Source organism: Simochromis diagramma, unplaced genomic scaffold (genome assembly GCF_900408965.1).
Source record: "Simochromis diagramma unplaced genomic scaffold, fSimDia1.1 OVJJ01000361.1, whole genome shotgun sequence".
In the NCBI taxonomy this organism is placed as follows: Eukaryota; Metazoa; Chordata; class Actinopteri; order Cichliformes; family Cichlidae; genus Simochromis; species Simochromis diagramma.
In genome coordinates, this window is record NW_024386860.1 from 1,511,538 (window position 1) to 1,537,570 (window position 26,033).

General features: G+C 41.0%; 3 protein-coding genes across 4 annotated transcripts; 2 read left to right on the forward strand and 1 right to left on the reverse strand.

Annotated features, from left to right (window-relative positions):
- Positions 1 to 1,736: 1,736 nt before the first annotated feature.
- On the forward strand, positions 1,737 to 3,926 carry hoxa2b (homeobox A2b). Its single transcript, XM_040031135.1, has 2 exons — positions 1,737 to 2,519; positions 2,994 to 3,926. Exons 1-2 carry the CDS (start codon positions 2,120 to 2,122, stop codon positions 3,680 to 3,682), a joined length of 1,089 nt encoding a protein of 362 aa, XP_039887069.1. The 5' UTR covers positions 1,737 to 2,119; the 3' UTR covers positions 3,683 to 3,926.
- Positions 3,927 to 6,783: 2,857 nt separating this feature from the next.
- Positions 6,784 to 14,956, forward strand: skap2 (src kinase associated phosphoprotein 2). The gene is made up of 12 exons (XM_040031138.1): positions 6,784 to 6,929; positions 7,281 to 7,386; positions 7,509 to 7,534; positions 7,802 to 7,903; positions 8,707 to 8,787; positions 9,211 to 9,294; positions 9,423 to 9,547; positions 9,916 to 9,979; positions 10,106 to 10,210; positions 10,335 to 10,415; positions 11,336 to 11,448; positions 14,508 to 14,956. Exons 1-12 carry the CDS (start codon positions 6,890 to 6,892, stop codon positions 14,598 to 14,600), a joined length of 1,020 nt encoding a protein of 339 aa, XP_039887072.1. The 5' UTR covers positions 6,784 to 6,889; the 3' UTR covers positions 14,601 to 14,956.
- An 8,560-nt stretch (positions 14,957 to 23,516) lies between these two features.
- On the reverse strand, positions 23,517 to 25,329 carry snx10b (sorting nexin 10b). 2 transcript variants are annotated; one of them, XM_040031151.1, is made up of 6 exons: positions 25,197 to 25,329; positions 24,833 to 24,919; positions 24,634 to 24,734; positions 24,426 to 24,527; positions 24,065 to 24,274; positions 23,517 to 23,951 (listed from the first exon to the last, which is right to left on the reverse strand). In XM_040031151.1, exons 1-6 carry the CDS (start codon positions 25,227 to 25,229, stop codon positions 23,840 to 23,842), a joined length of 645 nt encoding a protein of 214 aa, XP_039887085.1. In that variant the 5' UTR covers positions 25,230 to 25,329; the 3' UTR covers positions 23,517 to 23,839. The 2 variants fall into 2 exon arrangements, with proteins under 2 accessions (XP_039887085.1, XP_039887084.1); XM_040031150.1 differs by lacking the exon at positions 25,197 to 25,329 and having other exon boundaries at positions 24,833 to 25,119.
- Positions 25,330 to 26,033: the final 704 nt, after the last annotated feature.

The window sequence follows — 26,033 nt, forward strand, 5'->3', positions numbered from 1 at the left end:
AATTTTGTAGCAGTACGAAATGTGAAATATATTCACGTTTTCAGCTCTCAGTATTTATAATATGATCAAATATTGCTGGGGGTTATATTTTGAACAGGGCTCTGTTCTTTCGTTTCCAAAAAAATGTGTCAGAATAAGTAAACAGCGTCTTTAAGTGCTTTAAAATTATGATGTGCAAATTAAGATAAATAAATGGCAGAATGACGTGATTTATTCAGACGGGTATTATTAGGCAGCTATTTTTAGAAAGAGAATTAACCGCCATTATGTCGAATTCGTTTAATTTTTGTAACTTCTTAAATTTATTTCTAAATCACCAAAGTTTAATTTAGTTTTCTTTTAGCAAAGATATGTTAAAGTATATTTTATGATTTTATTCTACTACAAGATCTCATGTCTCATATTCAGGACGCACTTTTACAAACAATAATAAACCGTTTTACGCTATGAGGATATATAAAATCACTTCTATGCGTAAAAGCAGAATTATTCCAGAAAGCAGGCCACACAAAGACTTTGTCTACATGGTTCCTGCAAGAGAGATAGGTATGGCAGTGAATGGGATTTCTGCTGAATGCCAACACCCACTCACCTCAGCAAACAATTGATCCTATGCAAAAAAAAGAAAGAAAGAAAAAGAAGAAGAAGCTCCGTTTTCGTTTCTATACCATCCACCCATGTCAAGTCTTCTCTTCTTTCTTTCTATGCCAGAAATGTCCTTTCTGAGATCAAAAAAAGTGAGGGGGTCAGAGTTTCGTCTGGATTTATCGTTTATTATCAAATAACAGAGCAAAAAGCTTTGTGCGCAAAGCCCATGCGTCTCATCCCTGCTTTTAAAGAAATCCCGACCTTTCTAAATTGAAAACTCATCCTGCAGCTCACAGAGAGGTCGTCCTCTTCCTGGCCACATATGATCCAAGGGAGTGTTAGATGGTTTAAATGTGTTCTTAGGGCAGGGAGCTGTCAGACCTTTTGGCGAGAAAGATTGATCACGCACGGGCTACCAGGGCTCTTTGTTTAGAGCCTGAGCAATAAACAGCCATCAGATCCCCACCTTTCCTAAGCTTCACAGTGCAGTGGCAAATCATTTCTGCTCTCCCCTATGTTATAACCAATAATGCTGAAATGTATGGATGCCGGCTAAGGTCAACATTATCCCAATAGGTGATATAAAATGAACGAAATTGGACGAGGGGAAGGGAGCAATAAACTGTAAAACGGTGACAAATGCACGTTAAATTACCAAGCTGCTTTCTTACCTTGACACAGACACACAAACACACTTCAAATAATTTATACATCACATTTTTATTTAGACTTTAAATCTAACGCTGCCAATCAAAGGTTAAATGATTTGGGGATTAAAATGTAATCGATGCAAAATCAGACTAAAATATGAAAATTAATTTGTCTCTTTTCTCTCTCTCTCTCTCTCTCTCTGTAGTTTGGGCGGTGGGGGAGGGGAGGACATGTTGCTGTGTCTGGTGCTGCCTTTCCTTTCCTTTTCTAGTCAATCCTCAAGAAACTCTCAAGATTAACGTCTCGGCCAGAGATAACGACTGTGGGCGTCTTGGTATTATGAGGCACAAATGTGACTGCTGCAATGATTTGCGGCGCGCCATGCTGGAAATAAATGCCCATAAACACTCGTGAACTGCAAGCTCGCACGGGCGCGCGCTCCCGTGGCAGACGTGCACGGCTTTGTGGTGCATTTTCGGGGTGCTGTAAGGTGGGAGTGGGAGGGGGTTAGGCAGTGGTGGACAAACTGAGAAGAGGAGGGGGAAAAAATGTGTAAATAAAGCAACCCCTACCCCCGGAATGAGGCGTTACCTCTCAGACTTTCTCGATCAATCATAGGGGACAGTGGCTTCTTTTGATAAAAAACCCAAATTGTCATTGGGCAGATGCAATCATGTGACAAGCAGCACGGTCTAATTCCGACCATGTCCTCCTGAAAGCAATAGTTTATGGCAGAGGTCTCCCTATGACTATAACCAGTTAAGTAGTTTATCAAAATAAACCTCGCAAACATATATTTATATATATAGAGATATATTTTATCTTTATAATTCGTCCCTCCTCTGAATACCCGCGAGCTTTCCGAGACAAGCAGGAGGAGATGAATTACGAATTTGGGCGAGAAAGTGGTTTTATCAACAGCCAGCCGTCGCTCGCTGAGTGCCTGACATCTTTCACTAACCCTGTCGGTGATGCATTTCAAAGTTCATCAATCAAGAGCTCAGCGCTTTCACAGTCGACACTGATTCCTCCTCCTTTTGAGCAGACCATCCCCGGCCTGAACCCGAGCGTCCACCCACGCCACAGCCGCTCCAAGCAGGCTCAGAAGGGCTTCAGCCCGCTACAGGCTGTGTCCCTACCCCCGGAGTACCCGTGGATGAAGGAGAAAAAAAGCATCAAGAGGAACCAGGCTGCTTCTGCTTCTTCATCTTCTTCTGCTGCTGCTGCTGCTCCTGCTGCGACGACGGATGACTCCTCGCCACTCTACTTCTCCCCCCAAGGCAAGACATGATGATTAATAACCTCCATGTAAAAAAAGGCTCCTTATTGTCTGAGGATTCTCCCTCTGCAAGTAGCTCCATCCTGGGGCCTTGTGCAGCGTGGGCGTCCCTTCTGAGCCAGTCTAGGATTTTGATTTAAGTATTCTTAATCTCATCAAGTAACGCACTGACTTGTGATGCAGTGTAAGAGTGCTAATGTTTGACAGTAATGGAGAGTGATAGATTATTCTTACACGGGCCAGCAGCTGGCATGTTCATTAATCTTCACCCTCCGTCCTGTCTTGTCCACGCAGACCCATCATATTCTGCCTGGGGCCCATAAATCTTCCCAGTCCTGGTGTTTGCTTGCCACAAGTTTCACCCCATAGCGCTTTTTCTCCCCTCCAAACACACCCCTGTTACGAATGTTTTAAATTATTATATTTGCAGTGGATTTTCTATTAATAATTTATTTAAATTGTTTATTTATTTTAGGTTCACCTGATACACCAGAGAGTGGTGCTGGCGATGGAGGGTCATCAAGGAGGCTGAGGACTGCGTACACCAACACCCAACTTCTGGAGCTGGAGAAGGAGTTTCATTTTAACAAATACCTGTGCAGACCGAGGCGAGTGGAAATAGCTGCTTTGCTGGATTTAACGGAGAAGCAGGTGAAAGTGTGGTTTCAGAACAGGCGGATGAAGCACAAGAGGCAGACTCACAGCAAGGAAAACAGGGACAGCGAGGGGAAATACGCCTGCCTGGACGACGGGCCGGAGGACGAGTTGGAGCAGACTACAGAGGGCAGCGCCGCCGGGACGCTCTTTGAGAGGGAGAGGTATTTCCACCAGAATACCTTGACTTCACAACACTGTCAGAACGCACACAATGGAGAGAGCCAAAGCCCAACTGTTACCCCTCTGACCAGCAATGAGAAAAATCTGAAACATTTTCCAAACCCGTCAGCCATTGTGCCCATCGGCGTGTCCACAATAGGCCCGAACAATGACGATTCCCCGGACCTGGACGCCTCATTTCGGGATTTCCAAGTTTTCTCATCCTCGCCCTCTTTCTCACCGAGTTTGTCAGAATCAGCTCAAAGTCCCCTGCCTTTACCCTGCGAGACTTTCGACCTCTTCTCAGAAACACTCACAACAATCGACCTGCAAAACCTGAGTTATTGAAATGTTTCGACTTTGGTATTTGTAACTCAGACGGTTGTGTTCTAGTTTAGGGCGTCAGGGTGGAAATTTTTAATAGATGAGGTAAGTTAAAGCGAAATAAGCAAAGCTTTTTTTCTTTTTTTGTTGCCTGTATGGACTGGTAAAGTAGGCTGGTAGAAGACACAGTGCACATTTATTTTTATATGGATTTGGACTATAATTGAGCACAATATTTTTATTGAAATAAAATTTTACATTGATTGGACTCAGATGCGGTTTGTTTGTTTTTTTCTCACTATATGCCCACAATAAGCAACTCTAGAGAGCTTATTGATTTTACCTCAATAAATGAAAATTATTAAGAGCATCAGCCATAAAATGAAATGAATTAGATTTTCAAAAATGAGAAAAAACAATATAAGCTGTTAATTTAAAAGGATTATTTTACCATTAAATTAATTAGCCCGTGAATGCACTGAACACATATAAACTAAAATTAAAATAGAAGCTGTATAAATGTGTAATTTTTGTTGCTGTATTACATTTTTATGTTCATAGATTGTGCTGAGAGAATTTCTCCAGCGTGGCCGTGGGTCTGGTAGCATATAGTCCACAAAAAGACACACACAAAAAGGAGCACTGCGAGAGATTCATTGCCTCTCCATACTTAAACGCAGAAAAAGAAAATTTGCTGTGTGAATTGCCTGCTAGGAGTCCCAGGCCAAAAGCTATGACTTTTCCTGGCTTTCTAATTACGTTTTATTGCCTATAAAACTCACAGGACTGAGGGTGCTTGTTTATAGCCCGAGCCGCAATGTAATACAATCTCTTTGAATTAAGACGTGCGCCTTGCCCCATTGTGGTTTTCAAAACTTTTTATGATGTAAAATTAAGTAGGACTCATTCAAAGCAGCAGACGTAAGGCATTTTTTCCAAATTGATATATAAATTTATGTAACTGAGCCTATAAATTAATTGGATGATGTAACTATAAAACGGATTCGACTGCGAACAATGGTCACATATCAGTCAAACGGCTGAAGGTATTTATGTATATGAACCGTTTATTATTATTTTTTTAGTAAATCATCATGAAATTGAGGTAAATTTATGTTGGTCTGGATCAAAGGCAGTTCGACCCCGTTTAATGCTAAAGGAATTTCTCACACCGACCAGTTGATCCTCTGCTCGACTTAAAGACGCTTTTTCCACAAGGGCCCCCCCTCCATCCAACTCCCATTTTTCATATACATTATTTACTGTTTAGAATTAAAAAAAAATGTTTGGTGAAAAACCAAAGTCATTCTTCGGTGCTATATAAAATTAACCACCACAGTGATTAATTATTCTGAAAACAGTCCCCAGGCGGCAGATATTCATTTATATGCTCAGTGTACCTGCGCGCACACACACACACACACACACACACACACACACACACACACACACACACACACACACACACACACACACACACCCTCTGCGTTTTCGACCGCACGCTAAGCGCCTCATAGCATTAATAAAAACGAATGTGAGGTGAGGCGGTGAACTGCTCGTCCTCCTGAAAATGGTTCAAAGTGATGCTGATTCTGCATGTTTTGAGAACAAGGACAAAATCGTGAAAGCCTAATATTAAACCCAGTAGGCCCAGAAGCAGTCGGACGTGGACTCATAACTGTAGATCCAGTGTTAACCAAGCAACACCTCCTTTTCTAAAAGCACAACAATGGTCCACATGATCATCTCCCACCTTTTATTTTACACTCACCAAATAAAGTATCTTATTATACAAAAACGATAAACTAAACTATGAATTAATCCGTGTTTTGCATGTTAAACAGCTAGAGTGCAGTGTGCACTCGGTGGATTGCGACCCCTGTAATGAGTGTGATAAAAGGGGAAGGAACCAAAGGCGTTGGGCTGTTTTTGAGACGACAGGCAAGTAAGATAGAGCTTTATGGAAACTAGATACATGGCTTTGCCTGTAAGAGCCCTCCCCTTGCTCGCACACATGCGCTGGCACACAGAGGCACACAGAGGTCAGAGGTCAAAGCGGCTCTCCTCTAAAGCTGGGAGGAACTACCGGCAGGTCAGGAGGGGGTCAGGTTTTGAATGGCCGCAGAGCATTTGAGGCTCATAAACAACGTGCTGGCTGCTCAGATGAAGAGAAACAGGAAGTGACGTCAGAAAACGTGGAAAAGGTTTAATTTTGCGTTATGATTTGTAACAACTGTAATACTGAGAAATTCAATCGTGATTATGAACAAAAATCCTTGTTTAATGATTTGCAGAGTCTGACTGGCTGTGGCAGCACAACTACCTGCAGCCAAACCAACACCTGAGACTAAAGCTGTGCCACAAACGCCTCGACACTTCTGTCTCCTTTCTCCAAAACAACAGAGTATACAGTTCAAAGGCTCAGTCTTTTAACCCAGATTGGGTGATACCGCCTGTCAAAAAAGACGAATAAATGACTGATATCTTTATAAACAATGTGACAAAACAAAAAGAAAAGGCCATTTTCCGTAAATGCACCAGAGGCGCTGACTTAACTTGATGTAAGAAGTCATTCTTTTCTGGTTCTATCGTTTTCTTTTAAATAACCTGCATATTTGTTGTTTCTTCTTCCTTTTTAAAATGTCAAATATATAGTCAGAGTACAAAGCAGTGCAGCAGAAGTAGCACAGACTCCCGTGAAACATCTGAGGAAGCTGGCACAGAAGCATTCAGCATTATATGATTGACTTTTTAATCTATTAATGATCCCTGTTTTGGATTACAGCCCTGACATATTCATAGACTCAAAGCTTGCATCGCTGTAAAACAAAAGACGCCCCTAATGTGTTCAGCGAGTCAGCCGTAGAGAGCAGACTTAAGTGCCAAAAAATATGATCTGGAATCAATCAACAGTATGATCGCGGCGTTATGCTCGGACTTTATTATTCCGTAAAGACCCGTTGCTCCATTAAAGCATCAATTTCCTGTCTACGGTGGCAGTCAAAAAATAAATAAAGGCCAATAAACGTCAACGTTTGTGAACGCCGAACACCGAGCAGGCGGCTCTGAGTGTTTGTCCTGCAGCGGAACTGTGTGGTCACTGATAAATAATTAGCAGATTAACTTCCGTATATCTTCGAGCCCGAGCTGCTGCTTCCGTGTCGCGCAGGCTAGAGTTTCCCTTCCTCAGGCTGGACGCTCAATCGCTTCAGGCTAGAAACTGCGGTAAGAATGCGTGCGATCCCCGAGGAGTTAACGACGCTAATTTCAGGTAAAACTGTTGATTCATAGTTGCCTTTGGAGTAGAGGAGAGTTTATTTCCGCATTTTATAAAGACTTTTTTTTACTTTAAGTCTCGTATATAACAAACTGCTTTTCTTTGTAAAAAGAGGAAGCACAGTTTTCCCCCTTTTTTCTGCTATATTCACTCAAATCGACGGTTGTGCTGGCATTTCATTAAAAAAAAACAACTCGCTTCATGTCTCAAACCTGAGGCATGAGCTGGACGTCAAAGCTGCAAACTGCTCCTTTGTTTATGTTGTGGATGTCCATCAGTGGTGTGGCCACTTGACTGCTATCAGCCATCAGAACATGTTAATGTTTTACCTCTTGTCCTGTTCAGATCTTGAAAACTACCTCATTGATGGGTTGAAGGCAGAAAATCTAAGCAAGAAGGCGAAAGAGAAGAGGGAAGCCTTCATCAAGAGGATAAAGGATGTCAAGCAAGGGTATGACTCATGACTGGAACCAGCATACATCAAAATACTCCAGTTTTGATTTGCTTTGCAGGTGCATAAGTTGTTGTGATTAACTTTATTTTCTGGCTTTTTTTTTTTTTAATCCCAAACAGTTTTCCACAAGATTTTAAGGACAAAGGTAAGTTGCCTGTCTGCTGAATAATCCTGTAGTTGTGTTTTTAAAACTGGTACCCAATGGGGGTCATGACTGACCACAAGATGTCATGACATTAATGCGAAGGCCCACAAGTCGATTACAAACCTATCCCACAAATTTGAAAAAGCAAGGACAAAAAGAGTCGCATTTCATAATAAACTGGCCACATAACACCTCTAACACCACACAATGGCAACTTCTGTGTTACACTGTGTGCAGTTACTTTACAGCCCTCTGTGTTTACTGCAGTAGGTGTAAATGACTCTGATGACGAGGAGGAAGTTGACAGCAACAACGACGGGGGGTCGCTGCAGTCAGAGCGCACGGACAAGGATGATGATGCTTTCGAAGGTGAGCCACAAACACTTAGCAGACAAACAGAGTTGACTCGCTAACTGCTCGCAAGCTGCGGATTAGAGCACCGAAAGCTCAGTGTTGGCAGGAAAGTATACAGATCTTTGCTCTGGCTCCTTGGAGAAAGCGACTTTGAGTGGCACAATGAGTGAGACATTCCAACTGTAACTTGGCAACATACTTGGGAAGCAATTTGGGTGCACAACTGCTACTCCTACCACCTCCCTTACCCCTCCCCTTTGATGGCTAAAGCACACTTTATTGCTCTCTCAGCCACAGTCTAGGGGCTTAAAATTACTGCTGTGGCTGCAGGTTATGACACAAAAACATTCCCCGATAAACACTAGCTTTAATCCTGTTTATTCCATTATCCAAACTGTGACAGATTTTTGCATTTGCAGTTCCCCCCCCCCCCCCCCCCTTTTTTTTTTTTCCCACCACAGAGTATCAGGGAAATCCTTATGAAATGGTGATTGGGGGACTGGGGTTTATGGCCTATAAGCAGCTGCCAGTTTTATGGCTGCTCTTTCACACAATGCAACTTTGACACGGCATTTGAATATTTGAAGTTAGACAGGGCAAGGGAAACCTTCTCCAGTGAGAGTAAAATATTACTCACAGTGGCTTTGCTATTCAATTTAATATCGGTTAAACAAATGCATGATAGCAAAGTAGCTCATAAACCTTCTGGTCATGTTTAACTTTAAGACCCCCGCCACAAAAAACAACAGTCAGTTATTAAGGATTCAGCATCAATGATGACGGGTCACATATTTGGATTTCCTTAATTCTTTTTCCAGGTTCCCAGCAGTCCCCACCTGTGGCGGCCCAGGACCTGCCATCTGTCTTTAAAGCAGGATATCTTGAGAAGCGCAGAAAGGGTTGGTGCTCTGCTTATAAGATATGTACAAGGCAGCTTTCCCAAGGGGGAAAAAGCTGTAAAGGAAAAGGAGGCTGCCTGGTTACTGAAATATGCAAGCTCTCAAATATCCTTGGGCCAGTGTTTTTTTAAATTGGCTTTTTATCAGATGTGAACAAAAAGAAGGCTTTTTTGTTTTTTAACCTTTACAAAGAATCTTACATAATGCAAAACACCAAAAATCTGCAAAAAGTTAGTTGACTCTACTGTGTTGCACACAATACCCTAAATAAAGACTGTAATCTAATACACTTTTTTTTTTTTTTTTTTTTTTTTTTTTTACAGTTCAAGTATTTTTGTCCCTTCTATATATAAAAATCACAACGCTTACAGCAATCAAACACACTGGAAAATTCTCTGTGCATGTGGTTCTCTCCCTTCACAGATCACAGCTTTTTTGGTACTGAGTGGCAGAAGAGATGGTGTGCTCTGAGCCATCACACCTTCTACTATTACGGCAGTGAGAAAGGTACTGTCTTCATTTTTTAAGTGGGTGAATAATTCCCCCCCCCCCCCCCCTTTTTTTTCTTTTTAACAGTATTGATGCAGTTATTGCATCTGTACCAATAATGATGATGCTTTAATTTTCTAAACCAGACAAGCAGCAGAAGGGTGAGTTCAGTATCGATGGGTACGGTGTCAAAATGAACAACACCTTACGCAAGGACTCGAAGAAAGACTGCTGCTTTGAAATTTTGGCCCCAGACAAGCGCGTCTATCAGGTACGCTCATCTCTCGATGGCTGCTCGAGTTTCTTTCAGTCGTTGCCTTTTTTAAAATGCTGTTAAACTGAAATAACCAAAACCAAATACAAACTTGAGACGTGACATGTTTAAAACTTGGCACAGTGTGTCTATCCATGCACTTCAGTAAATCTTTATTTTAATGCTTTTCCATTTGACACTACTTCCTTTGCAGTAGCTCAGCCTGACACGTACTGAATAAGGCTAAATGAGTGTTTCTAACATTCGGACTCTTCCATGTGGAACATTTTACTATGCATAAATGCAATATTATTTGCTTATGTTAATTAATATATGTAGAGCTTATTGCACATTCACATTCATTTCTCTTCCCCCTTTCATGACAGTTTTGTGCGTCATCACCGAAGGAGGCGGAAGAGTGGGTGAAACAGATAGACTTTGTTTTGAAAGGTTTGAACTTTGCCATTCATAAAAAAAACCCAAACATTTATTATACTCTTTAAAGTTAGTAGCACCTACTGGGGAAAGAAAATCTGCATTTATGCAATAAAACAAATTTTGCTCTCCTGTTTGTAGACATGTCGGGCATCATCCCAGAAGACGACGAGGAACAGGAAATGTACGATGACGTAGGGACTATAGGTCAGCCAATCGATGAAGACATCTACGAAGAGCTTCCAGGTCTGACCATGTGTTACATGACAATGATAACCTCTATCATGTTAGAGAATGGGAACAAAGTGCGTGGATCTTGTTTGATTTGATCTGATTTTATTTTATTTTTTATATCGTTTTGTTTCTCCAGAAGAAGAAGTTCCGGCTGTAGCAAAGCCTCGTCCTCCAAAAATTGAGCCGGCAAGCAAACCTGTTCCTCCTCCTGCTGCAGGTACACAAAGCACTGACATTTGTGCTTAGTCTCAATCCTATGTGGTATATTTAGTGAATTAGAATGTAGGAAGTTTCTTAATAGACAGAAGAAACTTTAAATGTGATCTGCCTTTTTGTGACACGTACACACAGCAAATGAAACCTAACAGCTATGAAGAAGTGACATACGCAGAGGAAGTTCTCGTGAAGGAGTGCAACTGAAAGTTAGCACAATACTGGAAATAACTTCAGCCTAGTTGGCCAAGTTCCTTTTACAATAACTAGCATGTTATAGTTCTGTAAATAGCTGATACCTTTCCTCCAAAAACGATCTGCCTCTGTCTGCTCTGCACATTTGAGCAAACTTCCAGTTACTAACCACCAAGTCTCACCACACAACTCAGAATGGCCAGCTTTATAGACTTTAAAAACAGACTTGCTCAGAAGTGGAAACCCCAGCTGCTAAAACACTAGCTGTGTCTTGGTTTCAAACTACAAACCAGTTGAATCCAGCATACTAATGCACTGCACTACATAGTAGTTAGTTGTCATTGTACATTTTACTACTAAACACCACTATTTTCTTTTTAATTCTGAAAGCAGTGCCCAGCTTTTACATTTCTCTTTGTGCATTACTTCGTGATTAAAAAATAATGCACAAACAATACACCCCAAAACTTTTTTTTTTTTATATTTATTTATTTATTTTTATTTTTTATTTTTTTTAAATGAGAATTTATTAGGTAACTGGGACACTGCTGACCTTCTTGATTTGGTTTTTGATCCAACCAAATTCTGCCGTAGGCTCTTGGCTGCCCCCTGTAGGTTCGGTTCAAACTAACAAGTAATTGCTGTGTGAAATCTGTACATCTAGAAGGATTACTCTGGCTAGAAAATAAAGCGCCGATCTGTCATCACCTTGCTTTTTTTCTTTTTCAGTTGATAAGAGCACAGACTATCAGAACTACTACCAAGGCTTGTGGAACTGTTCAGGGGACCACCCAGACGAGCTGTCCTTCAAACGTGGAGATGCCATCTACATCCTGAGTAAGGTATGGTGAGGCTAAACCCTAGATGTCAGAGATAAACTGTGGCGATTCTTGTCTTGACGCATGATAAAGTTGGTATTACCTTAAATCCAACCACACTGCAAAAGTTTGAGAGGTTTGTAGACCGAGTGGCTGGTTTCAGACCACCTAAAGTGAGTTATTTCTAAGCTCTTAGAGGAACTGACTATTCAGATCCTTTACTGGCAGCACCTGGCCCACCGCCTAGAGGTGGAAGGCTGATGGTAAGAGTCAGACTGGGCTTGGTTCCTTCTCTGGCACTCTGATGGGGATTAGTTGTGTCACAACGGAAACTGTTTTAGTGCTGTTGGCGGAGGCCGAGCTTAGCTGGCACACGGCGTAATTCCATCACTTCCATCTGGACTGTTTCAGCACGCTGTCGCTACTGCCATGCCAGGCAGTGAGCAGCCTTCAGCCCACACACACCTCTCAGAAATTTCTCTCACCTCGCCAAATAGGAATGTGTGTTTTCAGGAAAACCAGGCTGGTCAGCCACTCTATTCAGAGCAGGTGAGGACGTGTAATGGACGCACAATTTCCGAAGCTTGTCAGCTAGTCATGAGCCGGAGAACTGAGAGGCAGTTCTTTACCTTTATTACGTAACTAAACAGGAGCCCCTTTGTACTTAACCGGTTCGTATGAACGCTGAATTGGATTTTGTTGTGATACATTTAACAAGATTTGTTTTGGACGCTGGACAGAAAATGAGCAGTGGAATTTTATACTCGTCGAGATGTGTGGTTTGTCTTTAAAATATATATAAATAATGTGTGAAATGTACTCCATCCAGACGGGCAATATTTCCTGTCTGGTTTGGTTTCTATGGAGCATGGAGTCAATTGAGACATTCTGTTGTCAACGGGCCAGGTTGCTTTTCAAATTCAAGTCTGCCATCTACTGGCTCTTTAAGGCAAAGAAGACTTGGGGAAAATTTGAGAGGCATGTGCTGTAAATTACACAGAGATGCACAAATAAATAAATACAATTGTAATATGCTACATAGTCATATTATTAACTCCATGTATAGCAGGAAGCACTAGAAATTTATTTTTCACCTTTGCAATGTGTAAATAATTTTTAAAACCCTTCTCAATTTTATATTGAACATGATGTCAATATAAAATTCAAGACAAATTCACCTTATTATCACGTTTAGGAGACTGGGACCAGAAAATTGCTCTCTCTCGCTCTCTTTTAAATACACTACAATAAAACTAAATAATGAATTATCAGGACTGTTGGTTTTCTTTTCACCAAATCAATTGATTGTTCCTTCAACACTAATGGAGGGACACAAATGCACAAAGCAGACAGACTGTCCAATCCTCATTGACCAAATGCCTGTTTATGACTTCTCCTTGGTGTGTAGAAAAGGCCCAAGAATCAAGTTGCCCTTTCACTTAGACTGGGAGTGCCATTAGCTAAAACCTTGGTGTTGGGGGTTGTGGCCTGCTGCGAGGGCAATGACCATAAAACCTGTCTGGACTGCAGCAGCCAGCTGCAGCTAAATGGACAGCCGACTCCCCTCCCTCCACCATTCCCTCTTCCACTGTTCTCCTTTCTCCTTCCTCCAATGTGTCCCTCCCCCATTCTGCAGACCAGAAATAGCTGTAGTGTTACAGCTGGGAGACCCCCCAGTCAGGACCTGGGAGCTGATTTTAAGGCCCGACTAAGGGCGATTGTGTTGACCGGATATGCTGCACACCTCGTCGCCCCCAACACACACCCAGCCTCCCATTAGTAACAAACTGACTGAGAGATGCAAGGTCTCTCTGCTTAAAATGCCACAACGCCTGCACAGCGTTTTATCCTATCACTGTTTTACACTTTGTGTTTTAACTAATGCACCGGGACTCTTTCATTTGGTGAAAGTAATCAAATTACAGGACGGTTGTTTTGACTAGCCGAGGGTATTTGTGTTGATGTGTGTTGTTGCAGTGTGTGGTGTCATTAGTCATCCACAGCTCTACATATTTGTTCTCATGTTGCGTCCAGCACTTACTAAAGCATGACTTATTTGTCAGCCGGCCAACGACACAATGAGGTGTTGCCGTTTTCAAAGGCTGGTGGCAGGAAGTCGTAATGTGGACGCACACTCCTTTACACACACCTCATGTCAAGCTGCTATATTAGCCTCCAGGGGCTTGTGATAAAATGACATTTTAGGAAAGTGGATTTAACATTTTCTGTTTGTCTGTGGTAGCTATGTAAACATAATTTATTTTTTTATTATTTAAATTTAGTGTTAATAATTTAGATGTTTCGAATGGCTTTCTACAGCATTATATCGATTTGGCTGATACAGACACTGAAATGGTGTGTCAAGCCTGTCTTTATCTGATGTGATAAATGGCCCGTCACCAGAGACCTGTCAGTGTCAGCCCTCACTATAGTGAGCATAATCCCCCTCTGTTTAATACTACCATATGATCGCTTACATCCATTGCTCTGTCTTGGGAATAAGTGGACACAGATGTGGCCCTTCACTGTCCCCGAGTTCTGGCTTGGATGTGAAACGTTGTCCAGGTTCGTCTTCCTTCAGCCTTGTCAGAAAGTGATCTCCGGTCTTGATTCATGCGCAGGGAAGACTTTGATGTAAGGTCAAAGAGAAAGGGGGGGTGAGAGAGAAAGAAAGGGAGAGAGTGAGTGAGTTATTGTCGTCTTGTCTCAGATCTCTCCTCGCAGTGTCCTCCTCACATCTCAGCATGCTGACAGCCATTTGGAGCTATTACTTGTCACGCTTTGACAGATTTATGTGCGATGTGCTTTATGCACACTGAGCTTTTTGTGTGGAGTGGAGGGAAACGTGCAGTCTCAAAACTGACACCAGGTAAAGAGGCAGAACGGAAGGCAAGGAGGTGTACAGGTGTTGATGGGAGATAAGTACTGTAGAGTGGACGGAAAACAGCCGAAAGAAAGAAGGCGTCATTTGTTCTTCTGTTTTATCAATTTTGATTTCAGCAGAATATTATCAGCTAGGATGAAGGAGCACTAACACACTCTTCTTTTTCCTTCCTTGTTTCTGCTTCTCTGTGTGCTTCCAGGAGTATCAGAACTTTGGCTGGTGGGTTGGAGAGAAGAATGGAGTTATAGGTATTGTTCCCAAAGACTATCTGCTGGAGCTGTATGCACTTTAAATGCACCCGGTGTAAACTGCTAACATCTTGTGGCTTTCCAATTGCTTGTTCCAAATGCTCAAAAGCTATAACTGAAAAACTAGTAATTACAAATATGGTAAAATATTGTGTTTTCTGTATTGAATTTTTTTTGAAGAACATTCCCTGTGATACGCATTGTAAGAGACTGATTTGATATAAGGATTTAACTTTTTTTAATTTGACTGATACATGTAGGGTTTTCTGCACTTTGCACTGCTTTCTTTGTTATTTATAATGTATTCAGTTTTTTTTTTAAACAGTATGATCTCACTTGCTGCTTTTGGCAAATTTTGAATTTTGCAACTAGCGAAATAAATAAAAATGTAAACACATGACGTTTGGACCTCCCCTGTGTGTGGGTTTTTTTTTCTTTCCCTAAAAGTCCACAAGGTGGCAGTAGAGAGTTTTGGAGTGTCAGTTTATCTTTAACAAAGACACTGATAGAAGTGTCTACACAGCTGTATCTTCTTTCTTGTCTAAGAACCCAGTTCTTGACATAAAGTTTAAATAATTAATATTGTCAAACAGAAGAAATATTTGGTTCTTGAGGCTTTGTGTCATTTTCTGATGAGGAGAAATATTTATACTTTATATGCACTAAGTGCATCTATGAATACTAATCTACCCTGAATAATAAATCACATTATTTGTTTTCTGTAATGCTGTGCGGTTAGGTCAAAGGCAATATTTAAACCTGGGTGTACACTAAAGACGTGTATAGGGTCTCCTGGTTACAAAAATATTTATTTATTTTAAAATGACTTTATTCATCTGCTCAGCACTTTTTGCTCCAATCTTCAAAGGGACACTTTTTATTTTATGGCACCTGAGAGACTTGCCTGGGCAGAGGATCGCAGCGTGGCAGATGGTTGCTCGTGCTGCATGCCTGAGTGAAATGGTTTAGGTGCACTAATAAGACAGCCACCCACACAGATAGTATGGATGCTTATCGCCCTCTGAGGGGCTGTTTGACAGCAGGCGAGGTGGTTGCGGCTGGGCATATCCCTCTGAGGTTACATACGTACTGTACATATCTTTTTACAGTCTCCTCACTGAATGAAATACCAAAGCTATGTTTTTATACATGCTCATTTTTGGTTTGATACAGACAAAGATTCCCTGTCAAGGTTTCTCAAGGTTGTGAGAAAATGGGCAGGGAAAATGCATTCATTAACCGATAACTCACTGCATCGTTCCCTTCATCTTCCCTCTATTTTTTCTCCCTTTTCTGTGTCTCTCTATTTTGTTCTTCTTGAGTGATGAGCTCGTCCTCTGTCCTCTGGGTGACATTCAAAGACAACATAAATCCTGCCCTTTATGGTATAGTGCAGCGATAAAGCTTCTCTACTAATTGGCGATGTAATGAATTACCATAATGAGTTATTGAATATAGAGAGGAAATGCTTTTGTTTTAGGGCAGAGAAAGAACGTATAATCAAATAATGCAATATTCTGCCATATACATGGCCAAAATTGTGATGACAATGCTCTGAAACGCTTCCATCAGGTTTTGGGCTTGTTGCTAAATTATGGGCTATAATGTCTAAACAAAAATGTTTCCTTAGTGCTGACATAGCGTTCGTTTTAATGTTTGGCAATGGGTTAAGTTGCCAAAGGCAAGTAAGGCTAAATGTTGCCTCTCATTTTTATGTGCCAATAAAGGATTTCCTTAATGGATGTCAACTCCCCCCCCCCCATCTCCTGTTAGATTTGGACAGCCATATCCTCAGAATATACAGGGTCTTTTATTGCAATTTAACATCAAGATATAATGTTTCAAAGATAAATGTCACCATGCTATTAATCTGGCGGGCACTAAATTACACTAATGATACCAGAATATCACTAATTAATACTTTTAACCATAAAGCGACAATTCTGCCAGCCAAATGTGTATAGATTGAGCTGTTGAGTAATAATAAATAAAACTGGATTTACAGAGAAAGATGATGGAAATATAAAACGCATTTCCCTTCAGGTAAAAACACATTTGGAGTCATTTTCTGCTGATAATGACTGAGAGTTCAAAGAAGTTACAGGTGACATAGTGTATTTTTTTCCCCCAGTAAGACTTCTTTTGATGCTACTGCTCTCATAATTCGTGCCATGTGCAAACATAAATAACTCAGAAGAATAACGGTACACTAATATAACCCGCTCATCTTTGTTGATTATTATTATGCATCAGGCTTGTTGAGAAGGCTAAAGGCTTGATCTATACCACTTTGGAGAGGTAATTTTGATCAAGCTGTCAGCTGCTTCTTCTGCTCTTTAACCAGGTCACAGAGCAGTAGATCACAGCTTCATAGAGAGTTTCTGTCAGGCATAACAGAGTGTTATTTATGTGGTATCCCCTGGCATTTTGCAGGAAATGTATTACATCTCCAACTGGCCCTATGTCAGCATTCCATTAAAGCTTCTTTTCCTCAGTCTAAATCTTAAAATCTGAAATAGACACACTTTAAAGGTAAGTCACTCTTAATTGAGGTCAGTTTCTGTGAACATAACTCATAGCAGCTGACAAATTAAGTTTTTTTCCGCTGGCTCGTGACACTGTGGGACGATATGGTGTAGTCAAAGTGAATGCTAATGACAATCACAGCAGGAAAACTCATATTTCTGGAAATTTGAAGCTTCGATTTTTTAAAAATTTATTTTAGTGGTTTTTTGATATCTACCATCTAATGTTATGAGCTGCAGAGCAGGGTTAGTGGTGGGGCACTAAATATAGGTCTAGACAGGCCATTTATTAGAAGCACCACGCCCACTTTTCTCACACGTTATAGGTGTCTGCTCTCTCTTCGCGTTAATAGCCTTCTGGGTGCTGCAGACAGCGATGTCGAAGGAGGACTTGTATATTTCTGGAGCGGGTGACAGATGTGGCTCCAACGTCCGAAAGTCACATTTCCTGGCCTCAAAAACCTCACCATCAACCCCCTACTTGATACTACGATTAGCACCATCACATCTAAGCTGGTGTTTTCACTAATGAAGCTGTTAATGCTGTGGCCATGATTGTCAGCCCTCTCATTTACTGTATACATCAACATTTCAAGCAGCTCGTGTTTCAAGGGTGTGGAGTCCAGGCTGTCAGGCAGGTTAGAGCTATGTGCTGACATGTCACTCAAAATAAATCAGGCTTATCAAAGTGACAGGTGTTTGTCCACCTGCTATAAACATCTCCCACACCTCGCTCCTGCTCCATCTCTTCATAGATTATTTATAATGCTGCAGCCTCCATAGCCCAGCCCTGTTTACTCTCTTGCTGTGGCTCTAATATCAGGTCAGTGCTCTGCTGCTGATTTACTATACTAGTTAGCGAGGTGAGTAATGACCCGGGATGGTTTGGGAGGATAGTTTGTAATCAAAGGAGGTCAGAGATGCAAGCGATGTTCTAACTGTAATTACAGCCCTGTGTACCCCTTTCACCCACATACACTGCAGCTGTCTGCCTCTCAGTGCTGCGTAAAAGAATCACCCCCCATCTCTTGCCAGCTCCTCTTTTACTGCCCTGAGTTAGATGCCCCTGGTTGTAATGACCCCACCTTTAAGTTGAGGTCCCATCTCAGTGTCAGGTCTTTATATAGCAGCAGTTTTCAAGACAGCCCTCCAGCAGTGGAAGTGAAGGTGTGAGGTTTGAATTACAAGAGCTTGCTGAGCTAACTGAGGCACTGGATAGCAGATTGTTGCCATCACTCCCATTTAGTGTCAGCTTTGGCATGTATCCAAGCTCGGGTCCTGCCAAGCTAACCTGAACTCATTTAGTGCCCAAAGTACACACAGAGGTATTCATCATTACACTGTGACAAGACCACATCTTCATAAGTAAGAACACTGCGGTAAGATTCACATTCAGATTGATTGATTCAGACGTTTTAAGTTATTCAGTTTTACTGCTTTATATTTTTTGTATTCTTCTCTTCTCATCCTATTTATAATACAGTACGTATTATATAGAGGAAAATAAAGAGGCAATGAGATAAAATGTTATGGTGCCATTCATCCTCATATCCACATTATGAGGAAAACCCATGCACTACAAGGAGAACGTCTACAGGTGCATGACCTATCTGCTGTGAGGCAACTGAGCTAACCAGCCGGCACAATAAACAACTTAAATATGGTAATGTACTTTCAATGAATTCAATGTCCGCTCTATAGCTTCCACCTACAGGTCACATGATGCCCCCAAAACCATCCTGCTGAAGAGGGCCAGAAGTTCTAACTTCACAAAGCTAGACAGTGGAGCTATGACACTGTGTCATTACATTGTTTGCATATACTGCTCCCAAAGGTCAAGAACAAGCATCCACGCTCCAGTGGCGGTGTATATTTAACATCCAGAGTGTTGGTAACTTTTAAGTAAGACTTTATGTGTGTTAACCACGTCTGCAGAACTTCAGACTTCCTGGTGTGACAGTCCATATCATTTTACGTGCATATTAATGAATTTGACATAGGTCTATTAAGGGTACCATGAATAATAATCATGCAAATTTAGGATACTCATTACATATGTATTACATGAGTAGCAGGTGGGGTAATTTGAGTAATTTGTGGCTATATGCAGATATTGGGATGATGGACGGTGTCTGAAGAAGACAAGCTGAGCCGGTCAGTGGATCTACTGCAGAGTAAGGAGAATTTAGGCTCATCATAAAAGATTTCTCCTTGCCTCTTATTTCACTTGGACATTTTTATGTTTTTTTTATTTTCTACCTCATTGCAGCCGTGAGCTGCCTGCTGATTTACACACACTGCCAGTGAAGCTCAGAGGCCCCGAGAGATGGTGCCCTCTACCCCTCCGTTTTTCCCCCTTCTTTCTCCACCCTATGTCGTCTTCTCACTGCCACCACTGGCAGTTTCTCTGTTCCCTGAAATGGGTCTGACCAAAGAGCTCCCCCTCTACTCATACCTCATCCCTAACAAGACATTTCGTCTGGAGGGTTTGTTATTTACACATGATCTTGTGACACACAAAAGGCTCTGTTCCCCTGTGCCAAGATGCGAATGCATGCAAAAATGTACTACACATCTCCCTCTCTTTCTATCTCCATCTATCGGTTGAGCTATTGGTCAACCTATGTACTAACAATTATTACACAAGGACTTTTGATTTGATTTGATTTGATATACCTTTATTAGTCCCACAAGGCTGCTGACCTATTGCACGCAATGGCGGCTTCTACAACACAGCAAACCTGCAGCTGGTGGCTTTGGAGGCTGTTTGTATGGGAAACAGTACAAAACAACCTGTTCCTATGCCAATGAAATGATCACAAGTTTACACGACTATGAACTGTAATAAAAAGTAAAAAGAAAAAAGAAAAAAAAAGACTAAAAATATTTAGTTTCTTGTTATTTCAATTTAAGGAGTTACCTACTAAATTATCATCTATTCATTTTTTTTTTTTACCTAATTCTAAGTCAAAGTTAACAATTTAGAAAACTCACTCAAAGCACTTTATTTTAAAATGCATTCATGCATACTTTATAAAAAATGTTATCAAATTTAGATTTAGCAGTTAATCTAAGATGCATGTTTTTGCACCGAGGGAGGACACCTATGTAGGCGCAGGGAGAACATGCAAACTCCACACAGGAAGGCCCCACCAGGGGAACAATGCCCTTCCACCAGTGTGTGAATGTGAGAGTGAATGAATAGTGGAATTGTACAGCGCTTTGAGGTTCTCAAAAAGCGCTATATTCTCATGCTATGCTAACATTAAAAAAACAATAGATGCCAAAAAAGTAAAGACCCCTGTTTGTACAACCTGCAGGCATATGTTCCTTTCTATAATTAATGAACATTTGTGATTATATATGATCAAACACATTTGCTCTTTTAAGACAAAGTCCCTCCTTGTCATACATCTGTTTTTAAGATGCACAAACCAAAGGAAACACATCTAATTTTACACACCATATTATTTGAGGAAATTACCCAGCAATGATCTCATCTTTTTTTCCCTCCCTCAAGCCGATGTGCTCAAGGCAGAGGAGCTAGTTTCATGCTGATCAGCTCCGATTCTAGGGGATGGGAAGCTGGTGCATGCCTTGGTACAGTGATCACGTCGGTTCCCTGTAATTGCTACATCCACACATCAACAGGCGACACCATTTGCAGGGGAAATAGCAGGTTTAGCTATACAGAACTCAGAAAAGGTAAGGCTGCAGAACTTGATGGATGGCTCATGTCATTTCATTTCCATCTGTGACATTTGAGTGACACAGAAAAATGTTTTAACCCTGAAGATTTTTTTTTTCCTTTTTGTTTTTGCTTTTTGGTCAAACTGAGGGTAGGTTTGGCTTTTGAATGTGCACATGCACAGACACACACACACACACACACACATAGAAGGACAGAGGCACACACAGCTGCAAGGACAGATGTAAAAATCCTGTTTTGGCTGTCAGGTTGTGGAAGCTTTGTGGCCCACAGTAAATCAGCACTCAGTACTAGCATGAAATGTAAGAGACCTTGAAAAATGTTCAGTTTCTTATTAACGCTTCAGTAAATCCCCAGCTCCAAGATCTGCCTATAGTGGAAAAACACGCCGTATCGCCTGCGTGTGCTGTTGTCATATCACCAATAATGTATATTCATGGTATCGTTTTGTTTAGGCATCAGCCCCTGTCCACTGGCAGTGCAGCTGGCTTTCTCTGATATCGACTCATCCTGGTTCAACCGAGTTGCAGTCACAGAGATTTAATATCTCAAATGGTGCTGAGCTCCTATTGCTACTAATGGATTCTGTATAATGTGGCACTTAAAATGCATGAGCAGGCTCTGATTTATCTGTAATTTGCCTCCACTGGAGCATATCTCCCTCATTTCTTCCATTTGTTTTTGGCTTTGTAGACATACCCTGATTGGGATTTCATATTGTCACATGTTTGACAGTTTGGTTAATTCCAAAAGATAAAATGTTTATTTTTGCTTATTCTGATGCGGTGTTAATTACAAATCAGATGTAATAGCAAGTCAAGCATGTGATCATAGACATTAGATGTGGTTTATTTGAGCTGTTGTGGCAGAAAGACATGCTGACTTGGTCTGAGGCAGATGGGTCTCTCCCAGAGGGGCCATTTTCATTTATTTGGTCTTCGACTACTTTATGTGTCAAACAATAAGCATACTAATTAGATTACGCACAGTGAGGGTATTTGCCCAGGGAGAGTGAAATTTCATCTTCCACTTCTTCTTCATTTATTGTCCCACTGTTTTCACTCCAGCTGACCACACTGGGGGTCACACAACATGGAGCAGGGAGCCGCTAGCAATTGATCTGATGGGTTTAAATGTCTCCTTGTTGTCATGGTAGCAGAACTGCAGCGGTAGGGTAGGCTCAAGGTTAACGGCCAGTGGATCGGAGTACTGAACCATCAAATGATGGGTCAATACTGCAGGACGGGTCAAATTGAAACTAGCAAATGGAAACATTTCAATCCACAAGACTGCTAGTGACAAAAAGGAGTTTGCAGTCACAAAGCTCTGCAAAGGGAACTTAGTTCATTGTGCAACCTGCAACTCCAAAGCTCCCCAAGATTACTTCTTCCCTTTTACATTTTTGGCATCTCTTACACTAGCATCTCAAGGGCTGGTTTCATTAATATTATGAAACTGATGAGTCTAAAATGTTTTAATTAATTAAAATTTACATGACAGCTTTTCTTTTCTTTTTTTGACAGACAAAGTAATTTAATTCTGAATGACTGAAGTGTATTTTTAAAATACCCACACAATACCCAAAATGTTGCATCTTTAACTTCAAGAATTCCTTCAAACACTGACATGATACAGTCTAGCATTTTACATAGGCTTCTTAAAAGTCTGTCAGGGTGACACGCAACAATATTGAAAAGTCAGATATCATTAGACTGAACAGTTCCTGTTTAAATAGCTTCTTTGCAAGCTATTTGCAGGAAGACAAGACAATTTTTTTTTAATTTATTAAGTGGAAATAGTGAAAAACATTCATATGTTTGCACTTGAACACCTACACCTTTGTCCGAACGTGCAAAATAATGCTGATTACACGTCAAGCATTGGTAATGGTTGCACATACATATATTTCACTATAGTAGATGCAAATGAATACATATCTACTGGATGCGCATCTTTCAGAAATGTGTCCCACCTTCCCGTGGCAGCTCGGTCGGCGGCTGTTCATCTGCATCTCAGTGTGTTTAGGATGATGTCACTGCTCCGTTCTTTCTAACATAAGCCTACTATCTCTTCCACCCTCTGAATTCACAATAAATCTCACCCAGCTGCTGCAGAGGAAAAAACCAAACTATGCAAAACACTTCATCTAATGAGTTTTGCAGATATGTCAGTTTTTCCACTCCCTTTACTCGTTATTACATCTGCAATAAAAAAAAAAAGCACGGTGGTGTTCACTGTGAGAGCAGGCGTGTGTGTTTACTAAACACACACGAACAGACACGCTGAGATGTGACTGCAGTAGGTGAGCTCAGACTAACAAAAGCAAAGGAGACAGGTAGAAAGGGTGTCTTGTCAGTGCAGCTGGCATTTTGTTCAGCAGGGAGCAATGTAGCCTGTCTACCCGATAGCCCTCTCAGACAGGAGCAAGTCCATTGGGATCCCACAGGACCTCCTACCAGCCACACACCTGACAAGGGGGCTGTCTAAAAACTCTGCAGAGACCCTATTACACATGTCATACTGCTAAGCACTGCGGTGGCCACCAGATGACAAGCTTTCCACACCCTTCCCTTGATTGGGAGTGAAGCACAGAGAGGAGAACAAAAGGCTTTCACTGCACTCATATCTGACCAGTTTCAGTCTCAATGACCAAAATTCAAGCAATGTTTATGAAGCAAAGATTATACAAACGCATTGCTGTTACAACACTGCCATCTTCAGGCAAATTGTTGGTACAACTTTGTATTTATTCAGACAATCTGAGAACCTGCAGGCAGATATGTAGGTAGAGATAAATGTAGATAGATAATAGATATGTAATATACAAGGGGGAATTTTTTATTATTATTTACTGTGCAAATTTCAAACTAAAACGTCTCATCAAGAACAAAAGAAGCTGTGACATTTTTTTAAATAAATGAAATAATTAAGACGAGTCATGTTAAGTGCAGTAACAGGTTTACGGTAATAGCTTTTTCCTTCGCTCATCCAAAACATTGTATGGGTGCAGAGACTCCCACAGTCTGTCAGCAGTATGAAGATGATACTTTCATGTAGAACGAGATAAGCAGCTCAGCTCTTCCTCCTGGCTCGTTTCAATGAGATCAAGAGAAGAAGCTTCCAAATCTTTAATCTTGTGTTCTGGATCCCTACCCTCGGAGCTGGAAAAAAAAAAAAAAGACAATTTAGTGAATTAGGTAGAGTGAAACTGACTTCTAAAGACTTTCAGTTCTACTCATGCGGTGAGATCAGATCTTCTTTTTTTTTTTTTTACCTATCTGAGTCAGAGTCACAGGAAATTTTGAGGTTATTGTGCAAATCCTCTTCTGAGTGGAATCTCCGGAGGCCGCAGCGCTGCACAGCCTGAACCACAGAGTAGTGCGTCCTTCCAGCAGCGCAGGCCTCTATCATAGGCACGCTAAGCTGTGACTGTAGGAAAAGGTGAAGGCAGCTGTCGGACAGCAGCAGAGGGTTCTGAAGGACTCTGAAACAAATTTGGGAAAAATAAACACTTTAAAACTTCGCCCGGTATTACCTTTAGAAAGAGTCAGTCATGTAGTCCCGTGTTTGTACTCCAGTTTTTGTTTGACTAGGTCAAAGTTCATAAATGCATTGATCTTTGGGTTCTCACGTACTGTTCCAAAAATTTCTGGAGCCCTTTCATTCGATCAGTGATCTGCTGAGCGTTATTAAGACTGAAGAAAGGGTTTTTAGGGGGCAGCCCTGGTACATGTACCCTGGAAAATCAACAACAAGAACAACAAAATGTCAGGAACAACTGAGCACACTACTTTAACTATGAGTAAGTAAACTTTAAATTCAAATCTCAGTGGATGAACTTACATTAGCATCGAATTTGCCTGCAGTTTTCGCCTGAGCCATACAAACTCACTGTATCTCCTTCTCACTTGTGAGATCTTCTTGGTGAAGCACACACTGTCGGTCTAAAACAGGACACCCCAGTGTCACACACATATCACAGTAAAGCTGCCCTAAATGAAAGAATAACGATTCGACCAACTGTCTTAAGCATTTTACTTACATGTAAACAAATTTCATAGTCTATGTAGGCATGCCAGAAGTCATTCTTTTGCATCCGTGGGTCCCGTACCCAGACACTGATGACCTGCTGCATGGAGAAGGCAGGACAGAGACTGAAAGACTGAATGGAATGCACTGTGTTGTGAAAAAGGGAAGGATTATATTGGCAGATAGAGGAAGTAGAATGACTAACATCACACGAACCAGGATAGGAAAATCCAACAGAGAATGGTTTCATGCTTAGTACAAACACAGTTATTTTCAAAGTTGTGCCACAGTTTAAGGAAAACACGTGACTCCTAAAAGATCTTTCTTCTTGACAATTAAGAAACTCTGTCACATTCACAACACTAATTCAGACCTACCTGATTCTCCGTGCTGTCAGTTTCTTTTCTCATGATCTAAAAGATTCAATCTCAATAACTGTAAGTCAGATAGATAATGGTGGTCCTTAGCACTGCATTTGTGTCTTTTATTTCCACCTTTACAGGTTATGGAGCAAAGGTTTCAAAATAAAGTCACAAGACTGATATAAGCACCTCCCTCTAACTGTCAACTCAGCAAAACGAGCATTCCTAAATCGGAAGCATTGTTAGAGAACATGTGTCAACACAACCAGATCAAAGCTGCTAAAGTTACAGGAAATCCATACTTTGTTAGAAAAAGAGACAACTGCTGTAGGTTTTTTTTTTACACCATTACAGAGGATTTTACACGACACAATCAAGATATGATTGAAGTGGAGACTTTTGACTTTAATTCACAAAAGTTTAACAAAAAGTTTAGTATTAACTGTTTATAAATTACAGCCATTTTTATACACAGTCTTCCATCTTAAGAGGCTCAAAGGTAACTGATAGCAGTTTTGTGGCCAGGTGAGGCCTGTTCATTTGTTATTGTGACAAATGAAGTAGACAAAAGATCTGGCGTTAATTTAAAATGGTAAAAATGGTTTAGATTTTAAATATAAGGTCCAATGAGATGCCAATCTAAGTGAGGAAGGCCGTCATTAGGCTGAAAATGAAAAATAATCCTCTCATAGAGACAGCAAAAAATTTAAGAGAGGCCAAATCAACAATCTGATCTGTTCTTAAAAACAATGAGATGCCTGAAAGATCACAGGAGACAATTGAAGTGGATCCTGGTAGCCAAGTACCCAAGGGTACTGCAGAGGCCTGTTTTTAAGTCCATGCCAGAACATT

Bases quoted from the DNA above. Each gene is read 5' to 3' on its own strand.
- snx10b (XM_040031150.1), bottom strand. From the start codon at position 25,069: ATGAAACCATTCTCTGTTGGATTTTCCTATCCTGGTTCGTGTGATGTT. The intron at 24,735-24,832 runs GTAAGTAAAATG...GTCCTGTTTTAG, and splicing joins ACTATGAAATTTGTTTACAT to ACCGACAGTGTGTGCTTCAC. The intron at 24,528-24,633 runs GTAAGTTCATCC...TTGATTTTCCAG, and splicing joins CAGGCAAATTCGATGCTAAT to GGTACATGTACCAGGGCTGC.
- skap2 (XM_040031138.1), top strand. From the start codon at position 6,890: ATGCGTGCGATCCCCGAGGAGTTAACGACGCTAATTTCAG. The intron at 8,788-9,210 runs GTTGGTGCTCTG...CTCCCTTCACAG, and splicing joins TCTTGAGAAGCGCAGAAAGG to ATCACAGCTTTTTTGGTACT. The intron at 9,980-10,105 runs GTTTGAACTTTG...TCCTGTTTGTAG, and splicing joins GATAGACTTTGTTTTGAAAG to ACATGTCGGGCATCATCCCA.
- hoxa2b (XM_040031135.1), top strand. From the start codon at position 2,120: ATGAATTACGAATTTGGGCGAGAAAGTGGTTTTATCAACAGCCAGCCG. The intron at 2,520-2,993 runs GCAAGACATGAT...TATTTATTTTAG, and splicing joins ACTCTACTTCTCCCCCCAAG to GTTCACCTGATACACCAGAG.